Genomic DNA, 20,691 nt, shown 5'->3' with positions numbered 1-20,691 from the left:
AAAGGAAATGAATATAGAAGACATTTACATGAAAGGACCCTGTATTTATGCCTGAGATTCCTGACACCATTTAATTTTTGACACAAAAGGTATCAGAAAAGACTCAGCACTGCTGTTGTGATATATAGGCTGTATAGCAAGCTCCAGTTATACAGAGAATCAGCACTGCAGTGAGCTGCTTCCCAAGACTGCTATGAAGAGTGACATACCTGGCCTATGCAGTTAAGAGGCAACTCAGACATAAAGGTCATTTTGCATTTGTGTTATAAAATCTGGCTATGAAAACTATAGTGGAAGAACTTATCACCAGATATGTCATTCAGGACCAGCATTTCCTCTACTTCTTCTTCTTTAAGCCTCAAAGTCCTCAAAAGATCGTGGGATACTATGTGATGACGTTTTAACATCTTACATGCCAGAAACTGGCAACTTTGATCAATAAGCAAGTTATTAGTTCAGTGCTGCTGCTCAGACACAGGCAGGTGCAAGTTTAAAATGTTAGTGAAAACAAAACATTTAGATCAATAACATACTCTGTTTTGCATCAGCAATGCCTTGACAGTATGTGTTCAATCAACCAGCTGTAGTAACTGACCCTTTTTAACTTGATAATTCAGTGTCAGTCTTGTCCATGTCCTTTTCTTCCATGAAGTTCAAGGTTAACTATTATTTACTGTGTAACTGTGAAAAGCTAAAGATTTGTGCATGTGCATGATTATGGGCACTAAGCTTCCAGCTAGCCAATAAGCCATTATAACTCTGTGTGTATGTTGGATGTTGCCCATATCCTTGGAGTTCCAAGTGTCTAAAGTGTCTTTCCAAAGGAAACTCTCTCACCAAGGACAAGCTTGACATACACTGCTGCTGCAGGTTAAGAAACATCATTTGGATAACTCCACTCCACCTTACTGGAAGTGGTGAGGGACAATGCAGAGCACAACATACACCCAGACCACTTTTTCACATCTTACACTGCCAATAAAGGCAGATGTAAGCTCAGCCACATGTCTGTAAGCTGAAGCCCAGGCACATAGTTCTTGTAACTCCACTACAGGGCAAATACTTCAGCAGGTAAGTAGAGAACACCTGGAGCACAGCAGTATTTTAAACTGAAAAAAAAATCCACTGCGGGTAGATTAGCAGAAATATCATGACAATTTAATTTCTGGAAGTAGGTGGCAAATAGACAATTTCAGCATCTTAATTTCAGTATTTCAAAAGCATTTCCTAGATGCATTCAGGAAAAGGTTCTCCACATCCAAATCACTTCTAGTCGTTAATTATCATAACTATCATTTTTTCAGAACTCAGGTACACTGTCAATGAAATGCAAGATAAAGCAGCACAACTCTACTGATTAAAGATATTTAACCTTAGTAGTTATGGGCTGCTATTGCTTTTTATTCCTTTAGAGAGAACTTCAAAGACTGCCTGCAAATCGAGGTATGTTAGGAGCGGTTTCAGTTTAGCTGGGAGACAAAAATGGCAAAATGAGCAGTAGCCTAAGTCAGACAGCAAAACAGGACTTACAGTAAACTGAACTGAAAGAGAAGCCCACGTTTACTCTAGGCCTGAAGAATTTAATCCTGGCTCTGATTACATAAGCCACTAAAGTAACTTCTGTGTTCTGGCTTAGTGTCTGCCGAAAGTACTTACTAGAGTACAGGTAAAAATCAGATTATATGTAACACCATTACCTCATTCATCTCTTCTATATTGGTAATCATGACAATGATGGGAGAACGCTCCTGCCACACCATTCTCCAGAAGTCAGTGACAGTATTAACTATCGGTCCCTGAGTAGCAATATATACCTTTTCCTCTCCTCCATAGCCCTGCCAACAAAACGAGAGATCAGTTTTAACAGGGATGTCCAGCATAACCTTGAAGGTTCAGTCTTTAAAACAGAGAGCTAAACTGGTTGAAATGGGGACTTTGTGGCATGAGTTCTCCTCTCTCCCTCTCCTGAACATGTGTACATGGAGTGAAGGCACAGTATGGACTCACATAATTCCAGAAAATTGTCTGACAGCCTTGAGGTGACTCTGGCTAGGTCAAAGCCTTATTCAGGCTGATTATCCAGCACCTTGGTGAGGCCAGCTGACAAGGAATTTGCATCAAGAACTGCAGAATATGTTTCTGTCTGGTCTGAATCTGTACAGGTGCACTTTGAGATTTGATTTTCAGCTAATGTAAGCAGGAAAGAAGAGCAATCAGATCAGCTAGGATGCTTTTAAAAGCCAAGGAATGTTGCAATTCTTTCTGTTTACATTAACAGCAGCTGGTAGCGGCTAGGCAGACACACTGGACTACTGAGCTCTTACCCTGATGTAGTTAGCATTGATATAAGAGCTGAGGGGATCGTCCTGATCAGCTGAGGTAAGGCACACTCTGCTGTGAGGATCTGAAAGGTGTAAACAGATAAGTAATAATTTATCAGTTCCTCAGAGGAAAGAGACACACAAAATTATTTTGTACAGCAAGACATTTACATACACTCGTGGCCATCAACAGATGTCAGTGGCCTTGGAGAACTCCCATGTTAAGAAGTTACCATAAAAAAAGGAAAGGATGGTTGGGGTAATTTGCCTTCTTCTAAGAGTTCCATCCACTCTCTGAAGCCTGCTTAATTGGTCCTGTTGCAGAGTCAGTGTCTCAGCATGACTCTGGAAAAGCAGTCTTCTGCTCCAGGAAATTATTTCTCAGAGTGTTAGGTCAACAGACTCATTCTAGTTTGAAAGACATTAGAATATTCTTTGTGAAATGACAGCAAACAGCTTTTCTCCCAAACCATAAACATGTGTTTCTTGTGTCCAGGCAAGCCAGATGACAGTAACTCTTTCCCTGTTTCATCTTGCAATGAACCATACTCCATGAGGTGCTATTGCCAAATATAATGGTTAAGGATAATTTAAAGAATATTAACAGTCTTTTGTACTTTAATTCTCTTCAGTACTTGAGTCTCCTTCATTGAGGCTGTTTATGAAGCATTATTTCTGTTCTAATAAGACGACAAAAAAAAAGTATTATTTCACTTCAGAAATTCGGTCCCATTCCCACTGAAGTCAAGGGCTGTTCCAATGATTTCAATGTGAACTGACACAGGCCCATGTTCATCCACTTTCACAAGTGCAACACATTTTGTTACCATTGACAAGAAACAGCCTACTGCTGACAGAGGCTTCAGTGAAGAGCAACAGTGTGTATCACCAGGATAATATTAAATACAAATCACAGATGATGTTTTTGTAAGAAAACTCACTCTGATTAGAAACAAGGAAAAAAAAAGTACACAAAAATTGTGCTTTTCCCACTACCATATTAAGGACTAAGCACACGGTAATTTCTACAGTTCTATGAACAGACTCTGCATGAAATGCTGTCATCAGACAGATCAGATTCATATTTACTGGGAACCTTGGCTTTGGGGTATAAAGAGAATGCTTAGCTCTCCTTGCTACCCTCTTTAATGCCAGCACCAAGCCCTTTGGAATGGAGGTAGTGGGATACAAGTGAACACTTAGTCCTCTTCCTTTCTCAGCAATATCAAGCCCTCCTTTGGCCACAGGCAGGGACAAAGTTGCACAGAGGTTACTAGTTTTTGAATTCATTCAGAAAAAATACTCAGATCATAATAACTCCAGAAGATGCTTTTTAACACTTAAAGACATGGCAGAGTAGAAACTCGGTTGCTGAGAGGAGAGGTCAAAGCGACAACAATGGCTCCTAGCAGATATCCATATGGCTGTGATGAAGCTTGCAGCAAAAAACTAACCCACTGAGTGATCACTCTTAATAAAATATGGTACTGCCCCACCCTCAGTCATCTGATTACAACTCTGGAACAGGGTTTTTAAAATGGGAGCAATTCTGATGTTTCAGTTTATACATCCAATATGACGTGTTTAAAATGGATCTAGCTCTCAAAGTACACATTAGATACCACCAAATTCAGAATACATAGATCACTTAAAAATCTGGCACCTTAGATATCATTAACCACTTTTGCAATCTTCCCTTTCCAGCAAAAACATGGAATTAGTATTTGAAAAATTCACCTCAGTCATTAGTACTGCAATAGTGAAAGGCGGATTAATGTTTTTACACTTCTGGTCTAAGGTAGAGTACAAAGTCATCAGAAGGGTTGCACACACTGGGCTGCAACTGCTGGAGTTTCAAGACAGATTAAAAAAAATTTCTTCTGAAACCATTTCCAATCCAGGTTCATTGACTAAGATGTTAGATATTTTTGACTTCTCTGCACTTATCTTTGCTAACCTGACAGTGAGCCTATTGCACTCTGCAAACAGTGCTACTATGGCTAGTGGTGACATCTTCCAGCAACGACTTAGGGCAAAAACGAGCCATGATATCCAATTGCATCACTTTTCAAAGTAACTTTAAGTGTGACAGAGGGGGAAATCATGACACTTATAAAAGTTTGTACCAAAATGTTTCTCAAAACTCCTATTCCTAGCTATATATAAAATTAATGTAATAGAAAAGAAAAATATTTCTATCTTCTGTGTGATCTTAATGCCATCAGGCCAGTTCCCAATATTCTCATTTTGCATTTGAGGCATGATACTGAGAAAAACATCAGTGAGGAAAATAACATTGCCAGAATTCAGTCCTTCTAATGTTTAGTCAAAGAAACCACTAAAAAACCCCTGAATAAACACCAAGGTCTTAGATAAAATTTTTAAGTAGCACCAAATGATGCAATTCTAGTAAGATAAAAACCTAAGATTCACTGAAAATCATCAGCACTTAGGTTCTTCATGCTCTGTACCTCTTTGGAAATTTGATTTACACTTTCAAACCATGTTGCTGCTTCATAAACATGACCTTTGGACAATACATTGTGGTGACAGTACACTTCATGCATCTGGAAAGGAAAACGCAAAGCCCTCCAGCATGTGGAATAAACTACCCTACCCAGCAACTTAAAAAGCACAAACTTACTTGGGAGAATTGTTTTGTAGCGATTCTTACGCACTAAGCCTGGAATATCATATTCCTTTGGGTCAACAAAGTTCATTGGAATTTCCTGTTTAAAAACAACAACAACAACATCATCAAAAAACCATAAAAGACAGTAGGTAGTATTATTATATTCACAAGAGGAATAAAAGTCGCAAGCCCATTATTTCCTGTGAGGGAAGCAAAATGATGAAGTCAACTGAGACATATGGTACAGTACTTCTAGAAATTTGCCACCAAAGTATGATTGATGTTTCCTTTTACTGACACTGGCTTTCTTTTCTGAAATCCTTAATACGAAAACGCTCATAGGGACTAATTCATTGAGTAATGTGCGCAATGGCGTTATGTTCACTCCTAATAATATTAGAACTGAATTGCAAGTGTAGGCACAGAACTAAGCAAAAGGTGGTATGCAAGACACTGCTCCAAAAGTGACGGACCTCAGACACCATCCTTTCTGACTCATATTGCTTCCTCTCTGAGGGTGGAAGTTAATAGCTTGCTAGGCACTTGCACCAGCAACAAAGTATGACACACATTATGACATGTTGGCATACTGACCTGACTCTGTGGAGCTGGGGGAGTGTCACTGGTTTTGCTCATCATGCTGTCAAGCTTCACGGAAAAGGACAGCAAATAAGTATTCAGGGATTACCTGCTCTCTACTCTGCTGATGCGAAGAACACATAAAGATGGATGGCCTTCATATTCTCCACTGTTTATCTCAAGCAACAAGCGGCCAATGCCAGGCAGGAACAAACAGGAAGCAAACAGGAACCTTACACCAGTAGTAGTCAGTAGGCATGTGATGGGAACAAATGTGTTAACCAGGTTTAGCAGAGATATGGCTCATGAGAACTTGGAAGCAGAGTTGGTCCTCCCAGCTGCACACTGATTTGAGACACCACTACTGGGCATACTGGTAACAGGAGTCATGGTTGAATAAGACAAGCCTCACTCCGGGAAAAAATTAAGATGAGCAGAGCTATGGACTCTAGAAACATAGAATCATTAAGATCAGAAGTGACCTCTAAGATCATTGAGTCCAACCACTCATCTAGCACCTCCATGTTCACTGTTAAGCCATATCCTTACATGCCACATCCACGTTTTTGAACACTTTCAGGGATGGTGATTCCACTGCCTCCTTAGGCAGCCTGTTCCAGTGCCTAAGCAGCCTTCTCATAATTTTTCCTAATACCCAATCCAAACATTCCCTGGAACAACTTGAGGCCAGTTCTGGACTTTAGAAGACTGTCTGCACTCTGTCTCTTACATAGCACTGAGAATGCCGTTGGGTTTAACCAGTGGCAATCTGTGATAAAAACATTTTGTTGCAGTACTTTGCTATGAATTTAGAGAACTGCATGGGAACAAAACCTTCATATTTTTCTCAATTGTTACGTGATATTTAGTCACCCCAAATTCTTTCTGAGCCAAGCTCCAGGGTCGGTTTTGGGTCTTAAGTCGTTCACTGCTCAAGCCAATTTGTGGTTAAATCAACAGGAATTCTGCCTGAGTAAAAACTCTGACCCTTGTAGGAATTTCAGGATTTAGTAGTGCAAATGTCCCCTCTGACTTCTCTTACAAAATTAAACACAGCTGCTTGCTTCATCATGGATCTGGACTGAAAATACACAGTGCAGAGCTGGCTGGTGATAACTGTTTCATAAAAAAATAACTAGTTCACAATTTTAAATTACAGATATGGCATTTTGATTACACAGCATTTTTCAGTGTTTTTTCAGTTTTCATTAAAGAATGAAAATAGCTTTGGATAGTTTGGCTGCTGAATGATCCTATGAACACCAGGAAAAAACTAATTCCAAATCTCTTAGATAAACAAAGCCTATTTTTTCATGTTTCTAACATTATTTTCTTTGCTTGAAAGCTACAGTGTACCTCAGAGACCGATGAAACTGTATGTGGACCAGTTCAGCAGTCAGTTCAGGCACTAAGTGAACATTTCCTCCATAAAATAGGAATAGATGCTTTACTTCAAAAGAATCAGGGCTTGCCTACACAAAATCTGCTTTTCTTCAACTTGTATGGCACTAAGTGAATTAAAGACCACAGGTAGCTGGTGCTCTGTTTTAAAGTAGAAGCCCAGACTATCCCCCTCTTCTTGTAAAGTGAAAAAAAGCCTGAAATTGCACAAGGAGGGAGGACAACAAATGATACTCAGTGTTACTCCTTCCCTTTCAGACACTTACACGCCATGAAGAGGGCAGGCTGAAAGGGCTATTATGTTGCAAAACACAGTCTTTCTCTTGCTCTGCTGAGATGCCACGCTTAAGAGAATATTTGACTTGGCAGTATTAACTTCAGTAGCTCTTGATCACATGCCCTGCAACACCCCAGCATGCAAAGTCTGTGCCCAGGTTACCTCCCATCTTGAGCAGGAATTAAAAACCCTGCCTAGTAGACAATACAACCACTGCAGCATTTTGCATACTATTTTTTTGTCAGGTATAATAAAGACGGCAAACATGACAATGTTTATTACATCGACACTCCAGCAATTAGGGAGGAGAGTCTGTACTACACAAAGATCTAAAAAGCTAGGGTACTCACTACACCAAAATGCATCAGGCCTTTATCCTAAACTACTCAGAAACCTAATTTTCAAAGGCTTCCATCATCTGTGTAAGTATATTTTCCCAAAACGAAGCAAAGAATCTTTCTGCCAAAGCATCAGTGGATACACTGAGCCCAAGAAACAGATTTCAGAGTCCCAAAAGTAACTGACAGAGAAGCTTATGACAAGTAAATAATAGCCATGCTGTGCTTCAATTAACCAGAGAACACAGAGTAGCTTCACATCAAACTTCCAGCAGCAAACAGGGTGGATTAGGGTGGCTGGGCACTGAAACAGGCTCCTAGGGAAAGGGTCACAGCACCAAGCCTGAGAGTGTCCAAGAAGAGTTTGGACAATGTTCTCAGGCACATGGTGTGACTCTTGGGGGTGGTCCTGGGCAGCACCAGGAGTCAGACTTGATGATTCTTGTGGGTCCCTTCCAACTCAGCATATTCTTTAATGCTGTCATTGCATCCCTAGAGCAACTCCAGACACATTTCAAAAAGTTATGCCTATAGAAAACATGGCTTTTCTTCTGTACTCTAGTACTGGAATTTTTTTTATAAGAAAGTAGCACACCAGCAGCAAAACCCCAAAATACTTGTGAAAAATTTGCTCTTGTTGCTCGAACTAATTCTTTAAAGTGAAAATATGAGTGAAAGCTTTCAGACATTGTCATTTGAAGGGATGATAAATTTGGGAATTGCATTAAATGCTTCACTGATAGAAGTTGAGTTTCTATGTACTACTTTTAGACTTGTAGAAAATAACAGCAATGTTCATAGAAGAGAGACAACATCTCATTTTTAGTGATGTTCCTAAAAGAGAGAGGTCAGACACTCACAAAGAATTCTGCCTGGAGTATGAAAGGATCCAGTGCTTTCTTGTGCAGTTCCTCTTCAGTAAGGATGTTTGATGCTGTCTGGAGGTATTCTCGGGCTGACTGTTCTCGTGGTGACATGACATAGCCAAAACCTTGCTCAGAACAGCCTGGGGTACACATATCCAGGGTGAGTGAAACATTTGAACCTCTCCTGCAAAACAGAGCAGTCAAAGTTTGCTTACAATAGAGCAGAGACACCCACCATTGCCACTAATGGACACATTCCTAATTACATATCAACAACTTTAGAAAAGTACCCAGCTGGTTCTGATGGGTACGTTTTGGTCACTAACCGTAAAAAACAGATCATGTTCTTGTGTAGACAAGACCAGAAGAGGATTTTGTGCACTGAAACATAAAGGCCAACACTTTGATCAGTGGGGTAGGATTTTGGGATAGACTACCCATCCAACATCAATAAAGATATGAAAAGCCAACCACTGCAGTGAGTAACTTTTCTGTCTGAAAAACATTCTTTCCACAACTGTACAACATGAGAAGGGTAAAATGAAGGTCCCAACATCTTAACAATTAAAAACAGAGATACTGTTGAGAGTAGAATTTTTAGTGGCTTTATTATAAGTTAGCCACATAACAACACAAAAGAAGTCAGAATGTCTACATTGTTTATTGAATACAGTTTTAATGTACTTCTGAGCTTCTGCCAATCTTGCATATCATAGACAAAAGTAAGATTCAAGTGCCATCACTGAATCTATCTGTAAATATTTTTAATATAATATCTTTATCATAATAATAAAGTCCCACAACACAATGAATACTAGATAAATGTTCTACACATCCACACAGCAAACCTATTTTTGATGAATCTCAACTGGGAAAATCTAGTTAGGAGATTTGTGCAGGAGCTGCTGAAAAATAGTGGAAACATGCAGGCATGACCAGCTCACAGAGAAGACCATAGAAGTCATTACTTGTGTCACAGCCCTTTCCTGGGTTCAGGAGTTTTTCCAAAGGAACATGCAGCTAGCATCCTGCTATGATTCACAGTCATGAGGAAATGATTTGGGATGAAAGATGACCACTAGTGGCAGACACTGAATCTTTAGTGATAGCTTTCAAAGGATTTTGACCTTACCCTGCTGTGTGCTATTAAACAGTTACCACATTTCTCCCCAGAAACAGACGCGCTTGATAATAAATGCTTTTAGTTCTTTCAAGGTAGAAGAAGCTACACTCATGAATAGTTCTTCGTCACAAGGAAAGGAGATTATTTCTTCTCTAACAACACTTACTACCCTTCTAATGGAGTAGGTAGTCCAAGAATGAGAAGAAAATAAGATAGAGAAGCAGAATGGGTACCAAAGAGGATAGATAGATCATTTAATACAACATTTAACAACATTGTTAACAAACAAAGGAAAAGTGACCAGTGCTTAACGTTAATTTAAATTTGCCAGGGCACAGTTCAAAACTCAAATGTTGTCTGTCTTCTCAAGCACATACATATGTTGAAAACAAGTTTCTTTTAAATCTTAAGTGTACGCCTAGTACACATTCTACCTACTGTGAGAATTTTAAGCAATTTATTTCTTTTTCCCCACCTCTAGTTCTTTGACAGGTTTTTAATTACAATTCATTACTTTAAGCAATTGATTACTCCCCAACTGATATTCTCTATCTCTCTTGATAGAGTGAGTATCTTTTCTGCAGGCTAGCAGTCACCTGAGGAGAAATGTCAGTACCTTTAAAATGACTGAAATGGAATGAAATAAGGGATAGTGAAGAACACAAATGACTCATGCTTTTCAACCTCACCTTGCCATAATGAAAGAAATAACAAAACTCACTGATAGCAGCAGGTTCAGGGACAAGCCCCAGAGGCTACTGCAATCTCATATTAAAGGTAGAATATAACAATAAGAGATTGGAGACTTTAGGACAAATGTTATAACAAAGTATAAAGTGAGAGAAAAAATTCTAAGCTCACAGAGTGCAAATTCTGTACATTCCTTGTACTGTGTCCTGCATCCTGTGGAGCTTTGGAAACCCAGCATCACACTTCTCAACATCTGAGTTCTGCCCTTTGTTTTAGGTTTTAGGTATGAGAATTAATTGGGTTAGCAACCCATTTAAACTTGCAAAGCTAGAAATAAAGAAAGGTGATACTCTGCCATGCTGGGCCCTTCAGTAACCTCATTCATATTTACAACATCATCACCTTTGCAGAATTTCTACAGAGGAATTATATCATTGAGACCTCTGTTCGATTTCACTAAGAGAATGAGAAGCACAGAAAAAAGATCTTTATCTTGTCTTGAAACTGCCTTTTATCAGCTGTTAATCTCTCTGAGAAGCTCCATTGCACTGATGGTTAAATCAGTGAACACCAGCTCACCTCAAAGTTTCATTACTGGATTAATTTAAAACAAACTCAATTACTTTTGGACTAACTAATTTATACAAGAATTACTGCTGATGACCACTCCTCCTATGGTGTTTTTTTTTGAAAATCATCCTTCAGCATGAGTGACAGAAAAGAAATCCAAGATCCAACTCATTTGGAGGTAGAAGCTTTTGCCACCCTATCATGGATTTCATGCTATGCAGTTGCTACCACGAGGAATGGCAAAATCCTGACCAAACACAAATAGATATATTCAAAAGAAAGAAATTATATTTTAGAATAGTACTTGTTGACAGCTGCCTAGACACTGCATGTTTTTTAGTTAATATGCTTACATTTTATGACTGGACTGAAAACAAGACAGGAAATATATATATTCACACAAAATAAAGCAGATGCTTCACTTTAAACCCCATTTTAAAGTGACACTCACAAAGGCAATAAAGATTCCTACTTTTCACAGAACTCCTAAATCCACAAAATCTGGGACCAGACTTTCCCCTATTCGCCACATCTACCCTACCTTTCTTGCAAGCCCACGGATTTAACCGTTAGAGTAGCTGGATCTGTCTCCGCTTTAATGTCCATTACGCAGTCAAAGACCGGAGTCTCCGGTACAGGATCCAAATCTAGGAAGTCATCCTCATTTTTATCCTCTGTCCACTCTGAGTACGTGAATGAAGGCTGCCGGCTCACAGACTGGCGCCTGTCCTCTTGTAGCGGAAAGGATGGGTCTGGTTGGGCTCTGAGTAGATGCCAAAACTAAAGGAAACAAACATTTAAAAAAGCCTTCTGCTTGTTGCCAGCCCTTCCATACAGCCTAGAGGATGGGTCTTCAGGGCAGCATCCCAGCTCACTACAGTGTATTAGAATTGGAGAGTACTGAAGAGGACAGGAATGTTCCATGCAGGAGTAGCTCTGTGGTGCTTGTTATAAGGATTCACATCTACCCATTCAAACCTGCTTTCAGCCACAGAGGTTTCCACATAGCTGGCCAGGCTTAACTCGGGCATACAGTAGAAGTGGAATGTGCTTGTGACCATCATATGCAAGCCAACGTGATATCACTGTCCTTTTGTTCAGTTTCTTATCCTTCCTAGGCTTGTTTACAAAATAAAAATCTACCCTAATATTCTACAAATCATACCTCTCCTGACTTAATCATTCTCCATCTAAAACTTACATATGACTGAGTTAAGTAAATATAATTGAACTGAACATCTTTGATAACCTGGCACTATACCCTAAATTTATGTATAAACCCATCATTTTTTAAAAAGGCCTCAATTTTGATGTACCTGATTCTGAGGCTCAGAATAGCCAATAAATTTTTGGCCAGCGGCAAAGACTGTTTTACAATCTAATTATCTGATTTAAATATGGTATAAACATTAAATAATAAATCTTGTGAAGGACAATAAATGTAATAATAAAGCTCATACTACAAATTAATGGAATGTTTGAAATGGCATGAAGCTCAAAAATTTCTGCATTACATTGGTTTGCACAGATGCTGTGGAAGGATAGACAATTTGGAAATCAGAACAGTAGATTGTTTAAATCCTTCATACAGTCCTTGCATAAACCCAGCTAACTTTCTTGCCTGCATCAATGATCACAGTAATGGAGGCATTAACTATAATTACTTTGCCTTGTGAATAGTTTTTAGAAAGTACATTCACCTGACACACTAAACAAGATTTTGCCACTATGCTGCCTCTGAGTGAACTTAACCGTGGTATATATGACATGACATACTTCCTAGCAGGGAGTGTGGCCAGTAAATCAAAGGAGGTATTCCCCTTTTCTTGGAACTGATGCAGCTGCACCTTGAATACTGTTTACAAATTTAAGTCCTTGAGTTTAAGACAAATATGGAAAAACTGAACTGGGCCTGATAGAGGGGTGCAAAAGAGGTCAAGTGTATAGAGTACAGGACCTTTGATAAGGGTGAAGGGAATTAGACTTGTTCAGCCTGGCAAAGAGGAGGTTGCGGTCTAACAGTGGCCTGCAACATCTTGAAGGGCAGCTCCAGAGATGATGCAGACAGATTCTTCTTGGTTGTGGCAGCTGATACTGCAAGGGACAATGGTCACAAGCTGCAGAACTTCAGCTCAGACATTTAGTTCTGTGAAATTCTGACCAGACATTATGAAAAAATTCTTCCCCCTAAGTGCCATACATCTCCTTCCCTGAAGGTTTTCAAAACTTGTACAGAAAAATGCATGGTTGACCTAACTGAGTGTTAGCAACAGGCTGCTTTGAGCAGGATGTTAGACTAGCAAACTCCAGAGGTCCCTTCCCACTGAAAGTCCCATGAGTCTATGATGTACTTCATCACTCAAACAGCATGTCAATAGTACAGCTTCAGCTTCCTAAGCTACCTGAGGGTACACCTCTGTTAAGGACAGGAGGTAATGCTCGGCCTGTATCTTCAGTAACTGCATTCCCACTCTAACAGAACAGCATATAGGAGTATGAAAAGTTACATTCAATTAGAGCTCCCTAAAAAGAAATAATTTTTCGTAGCTTTCCCATCTACCACACAGCTTTGTGCCAGTTACACAATCAACAGAGAATCTCAATATATTCCTCCTGCTACCAAACAGCTGACAGCTAACTAGATTGACTGCAGTCATGACACTAAGCTTATTCTGCAACTGGGGCCTTGGCCTACATCTACAGGGGCTTTACATTCAGAAGTACACTGGCGTTCTGGAACAGCTTTTTCTGCCACTGAAGTCAATGGATTAAGATCCTGTTACTGTACCACATCCCTTCAGTTTAAGTACAAATAGCCCATCTGTGGATGGAAAGAATAAAAATCATCAGTGTGATCCCCAGTTAATCAAGAAATTGAGTAAGGTTAAGTGGCTCCTCTACATAAAGCAAGCAGATAATTATATAGAAACAGCCCCCAAAAATGTTGCTTTACAACTTGGGCATAATACCAACAACTTCAGGTAAATCAGACATCTTATAAAAACTCAGTGAAAAAGGCTAAGAATATAGTTTGCATAGTATCATAACTTACCAGAGATCCTACAAAAAGAAGTCCAAGAGAAGCTAAAGACAGCAGGATGTATGATACCACAATGCTCCCAACTGTTGTCAGGTTCTGTGAAATAAAGAATAGAGAATGATTCGTAAAATATTTAGGGACACAGTATAGTGTCTGCATGCATGTTCTTGGCAAACTGTATTATTTCCCATGAAGATTTAGTCATACAACACTCACCTGTGGAAAAGCCACCACCAGCACCAAAAAAATTCCAAGCTTTGGAGAAGACTGAAACTGAAACCATCTCCAAGACCCAGCACCTCAGGGAGTCTAAAATCCAGGTTTCACTATGAAGGCAAACAAGAATTCTGCTTCCTACCCTCATGCACTGCCAAAACTGAGATAGATCCAGATCCACATTTCAACTTTGCAGCCTGGACCCAATGCTTCATGGCTGTAGTCAGTGTAATTTTATGCTTTGGCAAAGGGCTTTGAACAAAGTTTAGCACTGTTCATGTGTTTGGGGGTTCTTACACAAAATTCAGCCACAGAGGACTTTTCTATGTTTTCTATACAGTCTGTGAAATACCATCAGGTTAAATCACACCACTGGCAGTGAAATTAATTCCAGTGTCTTAGCCATATTTAGTAGTCTATAGTTTGGCCTATTCTCAGTAGTAGGTGCAAAATTCAGTTCTAATGTGCTTCTGCTTCTGTCCCACTAGTATAGCTAAGGAAAAAGCTGTTTATTTTAATGACAGAAGATATCTTTGCCAGTACTGTTTTCAATTCTAAATTTGCATGATAAACAGTGCTATAATAAACAGTCCTCAAAAATATGCACAAACATCTGCACAGTCATACTTGAGATGTTCTTGTAGTAAGTTCTTGGAATCAGCTTCTTCCATGCTGAACAATTATTTTAAGTCAAAATCACACAAATCAGTGATTTTCTGTAAGCAACAACAATTTGTTAATGATTCAGCTGCTGCAAATAAGATGCAGGTAATAGTCTATGAAGAGTTCTGTGCATAATAAATTCAAATGTAAAAGGTCAAAGAAAAAGTGTTTCTTTCCAAAAAAATAAACCAACCAAAAAGGAGTAGGTGACATGCAGTACATAAACATTAAGAGGAAACAGAAAACAGTCGCCACTGTACTTCAGTCCAAAGAGGGACTGAATCAGATTTTCTATTTGTACCTCATAGCTTCTGCTACAAAGATTATATACAATAAATCTAAGCATTCTGATAGCCAGTGTATTCCATCTGAGTTTTGAAAGTAGCTGTTCACTATTTAATTAAGGTTCTGTCCACACTAGAAAAAGCTGCACTGGGTATAATTACCAGTAATTTATCAGATGAATCACTCTGGTATATGTGTCATTATGTCATGGTGAGAAGCTAAGCAATTTTACTGGTGTAGCTTTGCAGATACAATTGAATCTGTACACCTAGTACACCTGAAATACATTTACTGCACATAGATATATTCTAAACACTCAACAAAAATAGATTTTTGTGTTGTGATTTGCATCTTTTATGTGGGTTGATCCATTATTCCAGAATTTAATCTTCTATTAATCCTAATAAAATAAGTTCCAGCTCTCCCTTTACTGTGGGCTACACCTTAGTGGGCTTCTTACTGCTTTGTTTCATCTGCAATCATTAGCACATTATGAAAAATCTGCTGTACTAACCTAACATAATAGACAAAAAATTCAACCCTATATATCAAAGATAAAATATTGCTCTGTTTTCAGAAAACTCTTTACCATTTCAGGACACAAAAATTACAGCAGTCACTACAATACATGAAATACATGCGTATTACACTTGTAATCACAAGAGAGATTAGAAGCACCACCCAAGGTTACTGACATCAGCTATATAGTCAGAGAGGAGTACAGGGACTTACCTCCCCTTGATCTGACAAAACCTGTTTAAATGGGGTAAGTAAATACGAGAGCAGGTCAAAGGCATTCTGAGCTGCTGGGATGGTCCCATAAGTGCTGTACCACAGCATCAGGCAGAGAAGCTGTGCAATCAATCAGAAAAGACATAATGAGAATTTCTCATTATACAAACATTAATTTTCATTTCAAGACTGCATAATTAACTAATTTAGTTAGCATTGATTTAAGTTGATTATCAGTTTTGCCTTAAGAAGTCAGGTATTTTCTAGGCTGTAGATTTCTAGGCTACGTGCTCAGCCACTATTAACTACATATGCATCAGTGAGTTGCACAGGCTTACTCTGATCCACACTAGCAAAAGGACTGCCCAGGATGTCTGTACATTGAAAGAGCAACAGATTTCTCTGACTTCTAAACTTTCAGAATTATTTCTCTTAGATCAAAACTGGTAATTCAATTAAATTAGTATGTTATCAAAAGACTATTAAGGCCTCTCTCAAAGCTTTCACAAATAGCTGTGTTCATATAGACATGACTATAAATAGACACACACAGGAACTTTCCATTTGAACCACCAGTGGTAACATAAAAGTACAAAAGCAATGATGCTATACTTAATACACTCACAGAGAGGTATAAACTCATCCACGACACCACAACTTTAAAGGATACACCTCTTGGTCCACTTGTTAACAAGATGGATATTTACCCCCATACACACCACCTACTGAAAATGATTTGGTGGGAGATCGGTCATTGGGCAAAGGAGGCATTTGCAGAGAGGCAGTAAATGGGATGGGAGTCTGGGACACCAAAAGGCAGGGGCTGTTCACAAGGCAAAACTGTGAGAGGTGGCTGCAGAAATGAGAGGACTCCATCTGTTTCCACTGCTACATCTTCAATGAACAAGGAGGAAACCTCCCAAGCCAACACATCTTAAAAGAAGGGTCTCAGCATTTCAGAGCTATGGCAAGCTGCCTTACCAGTATCTGTGAGAGGACAAACAGATACATGCTGTCTCCAGGTATTAATCCATTCCATCGGGGCGGCCAACCAAGCACTGCTGTTTTCTGAGGGGTTTTCAGGGACTGCTCCTTCCTGTTCAGCTCTCCTTGCTGTCCTTCAGATTCATCCATTGACTCCATATCAGCTGGACCGGAACAACCTTCGCATGAAAATGACATGTGCAGGGGATGAACAGTGTGTGACCCTGCAGGCACTGCAGGGCTTGTGAGGGCTATTGTTTTCCTAGAGAGGATGGTTACCTCTCAGTTCCGCATCAGTAAGCACAGCTCAGGATTGTGAGCGTCACACTCTATTAGTTCAGCTTTATTCACCTGCCTTCGTCAGTAAAAAGTGAGTGTGGGCGGATAAATTATTTCCCTTTCTTTCCAGAGGTGCAGATTCTCAGCTTTGTTGTTAATAAATTCTCATCTACATTGCTACATCTTTTCATTTTCACTTTTTAAAAGAAACTATCTGTGCAATTGCCTAGCTACACACTTCCCAGCTACGTGGTGGTAGAGAACCCATTTTGTCCCTTCCTGCCTCAATTTCTCTATTCCCCCTTATTTGTCTGCTTTGTCTAATTTGATTATACATTTCTGAGGTAGAGATTGTTTCATGTTATGTGTCTGAATAGTGCTCAAGGGCTCTGGGTTTTGGTTGAGTGTCCTAAGGCACTAATAAAATAGAGTTTATTCTAATAACCTACTTCTTGGATGAATTCATACTTAAGAGCTATTTAATAATGTTGTAATGTTGTTCTGTTTGTTGGAAATAACCACAGGAGTGGCTAGTCCCTCAGCAACAGCATTTCGCACTGAGTCTGTGTAGATAAAAATTAATTGACAAGCTAAAAGGAGTGAAAGATTTGATCCATTTGATGTAAGTACAACTGATTTACAACTTTCTACATGAGGAAAGCCCCAAGGCTGCCCTCTGTACAACACTGTAGCCTTAAGTCTAAGCCAGCCAGCTGTGTCCCAGGGAAAGGCCACATCATTAGTCCTTCCATGGTTTCACAGAATCACAGAATACACTGAGTTGAAAGGGACCCACAAGGATTGTGGAGTTCAACCCTCAGCCCTGCACAGGGCCACCCCCAAGAGTCACACCATGTGCCTGAGAGTATCATTTGAAAACTTCTTCAACTCTCTCAGGCTTGGTGCTGTGATCACTTCTCTGGGAGCCTGTTCCAGCATCCAACCACCCACTGAGTGATGCACCTTTTTCTAATATCCAACCTAAACTGTTTATTGATGTCAGGTTTCTATAAAAAGTTTCTCTCAACAGGCATTTCTCTAAATCTATCACAACAGTAACTGCAAGTCAGACAGGCATCCATAAAGTAGTGATGCCTCAGGGGTTTTTCTGATTTTTCGTGTTGTAATTTTTATAGATTTTAGAAGCAACTGCAGTGAGTGCAGATTTTAGCATACTTAGCAACTTAAGTTCAATGTCTATGCATTCTAACCCCTATGTCATATCAATGCCTTGCAATTACTCTGTTTAGTCTTGTTGCCCTAGGCCTAGACATTAAAGGAACCTTTTTATCTTATCTTACAGTAAGTTGGCTGGAGTCCTGTTTTTTGTGGTCTCCTAAGGCATCAGTAGCCACAGCTCTTATTAGGAAAATGAAATATAGGACCTATGTAACAGCTGAGGGTCTCGCCACAGTAAGAATTCACACAAATATCGCATTTGGATTTCTACAATAGAAAAATGTGAGAGTAGACGGGAACTTGAGGTATTTATTCCCACTCTGCTACTGTTCTCCCTTCCCTCACTGAAAGAAACCTTAGGACATCCATTCCTGCACATGAGAACAGGGTGCTCACAAAACACCGATAGCTTCATCTACAAGGTTCTCCATTCCCACAGCTGCCCAGTAACAAAAAGGTCATCATTGTGTAATGACTGGGGAGACCCAAAGACACAAGGAGCATCTGCAGTGTACTACCACGCACTTCCCCAGGAGCTCAGATTAGTGGTTACTCATTCTCAAAGTATCTCCAGTCAGTTCATGATGGGTAATGGCCTCAGCAAGGTATGCTGAGTATAACTGGTTATATGTAACTATTTTCGTTGTCTTTACATGGATATTTCTCAGGAAACATGGAGAATGTGCACCTAAACAGTCATACACCCATGTATCTCATACCACAGGTATATGCTGAAATTAACTATTTGTCAAGGCCAAGTTGAATGGGGCTCTGAGAACTCAGTCTAGTGAGAGATGTCCCTACCCGTGGCAGTGTAGCTGGGACAAGATGGTCTTTTAGGTCCCTTCCAAGCAACATCACTTTATGAAGGACTCAGTAATTTGTACAAACACTGCCAAAATTTCATATTAAATACAGTCAAAAAAACAGGGAAAAATATGGAACTTGATGAGGTAAAATCACACGTGTCAACAATCCCACCCTTCACTTTCACCAATGTGTCTGGTAATGCTAGAAGACAACCACTTGAAAACAGTGATTTTCAAAGAAAAAGCACAAAGTTTCTGGAATACAGCTCAAGAGATAATGGCAGCTCTACCTCTCACTCCTTCAGGCTTCCAGCCTACAGTAATCTACAGCCTATGACAAACCTCCACAAGAAACACAGCGAGCACAGACAGGGTCCTTGGTGTCCAAGGTCACTGACCATGTGCTTAACGCCCAACTTCTGATACCACACTACATAAAGCTAGACTCAGAAGTTCTCCAGCAGGTCAACACAGCAGCCACATTAAACACCCACAGTTAAAACTGTTTCAAGCTTCTGAACTTCTTCATGTCTCATTGGATTCGAACAAGAAGTGAGCGGAAAACACTTGTTAATGATATCCAATTTTTGTCCTGCCATTTTTGTGCGATGTTTTTGCTCTGTGTTTTGGAATATGAATTTGAAATTTAGCACAGACAGAACCTTGATGTCAGTAACTATTTTTATAATCCTTGCAGAGAGACATGCACCTGTGGCTGAGATTTAAACCTTCAGAAATATCTGTTAACATATAGTTATTACTGTTTGCTCCTAAAGTCTTTAGCCTTCCATTTTTCACTAAACATATTTTAAGTTCTGATTTTTCTTTATCTACATTAAATAATGCACCTCTATCCCTAAGAATGGTTAATGAACATATTTATTATTTTTCCAAATTCTAATGACTTCCTTTCTTGGATATTCATCTCCAAAGCTCCAAATAAAATATACAGAGTGCAGAACTAAAACATCCTTGGGAAGACACAACAAGGAGCCAGGGAATGCAGATTTCAAGCTCAGCTTTCAACTGTTTTTTGTAAGTCATAATATTTGATATTTCAGAATATTTAACTGACCAAAGGCTCATTCACCTGCCTTATGTAGCAAATAAACAGAATTTCTTTGTTTCATATCTGTAACAGCCTGAGATTTTACAAGGTCATTTTTGTCTAGGTTGGAAACAAAGCCCTGAGTCTAATATAATGATGTGGAGGCCACTTAACCACATGCCTTCTGGAACAAAGATGTCAAAGTTAGGGGACTGCTCTGCATCTGTAACCATGGGGATCTATGCCTTTCTACAGCCCAGAAGTCCAGTTCCTGGAATTTTAGAGTTGTTTAGTATCACCTGCACAATTGCAGGAGTCACATGACTGCCCTATATGAAAGACAATAGATTACTTCTACTTTCAATTATTTTCACTGCATAAGGTAGAGACCCAATCAGTGGACCTCAGAGCACAGGCTTCCAGCTCTGCTGAACTGACACAGTTAATTAACAGATATTTTCACTAATGAAATAAGAGACAGGAGGGGCAAGAACTAAAACACTGAAGAACTGTCTATATTCGTATGTATAAGAGAACTGATTAAGATACATGTCGTGGATATATAAAGAAAAGACCTTGTATTAATTATAGTACACTCAAAAATTTGCTCTTACAAATCCCAAAAGATTAGATTCTAACAAACATAATGATGCTCACCT

At 39.4% G+C, this 20,691-nt stretch overlaps 1 protein-coding gene across 6 annotated transcripts in view; it reads right to left on the bottom strand.

Annotated features, from left to right (window-relative positions):
• PTPN5 (protein tyrosine phosphatase non-receptor type 5) overlaps nt 1-20,691 on the bottom strand; it is an 80,535-nt gene that overhangs the window by 17,135 nt on the left and 42,709 nt on the right. For 5 of the 6 annotated variants that reach the window (XM_071558842.1, XM_071558840.1, XM_071558839.1 and 2 more), the window contains exons 3-10: nt 16,715-16,896; nt 15,734-15,853; nt 13,850-13,933; nt 11,339-11,577; nt 8,409-8,598; nt 4,966-5,050; nt 2,325-2,404; nt 1,698-1,835 (exon numbers count right to left, since the gene is read on the bottom strand). In XM_071558842.1, coding sequence (XP_071414943.1) covers nt 1,698-1,835; nt 2,325-2,404; nt 4,966-5,050; nt 8,409-8,598; nt 11,339-11,577; nt 13,850-13,933; nt 15,734-15,853; nt 16,715-16,896 — 1,118 coding nt within the window. The remainder of the gene's footprint in view (nt 1-1,697; nt 1,836-2,324; nt 2,405-4,965; nt 5,051-8,408; nt 8,599-11,338; nt 11,578-13,849; nt 13,934-15,733; nt 15,854-16,714; nt 16,897-20,691) is intronic. The other variant, XM_071558844.1, reaches the window with a different exon arrangement.

The sequence above is a fragment of the Pithys albifrons genome, chromosome 6 (genome assembly GCF_047495875.1).
Source record: "Pithys albifrons albifrons isolate INPA30051 chromosome 6, PitAlb_v1, whole genome shotgun sequence".
Lineage (NCBI taxonomy): Eukaryota > Metazoa > Chordata > Aves > Passeriformes > Thamnophilidae > Pithys > Pithys albifrons.
This window is presented reverse-complemented; position numbering and strand designations above follow the sequence as displayed.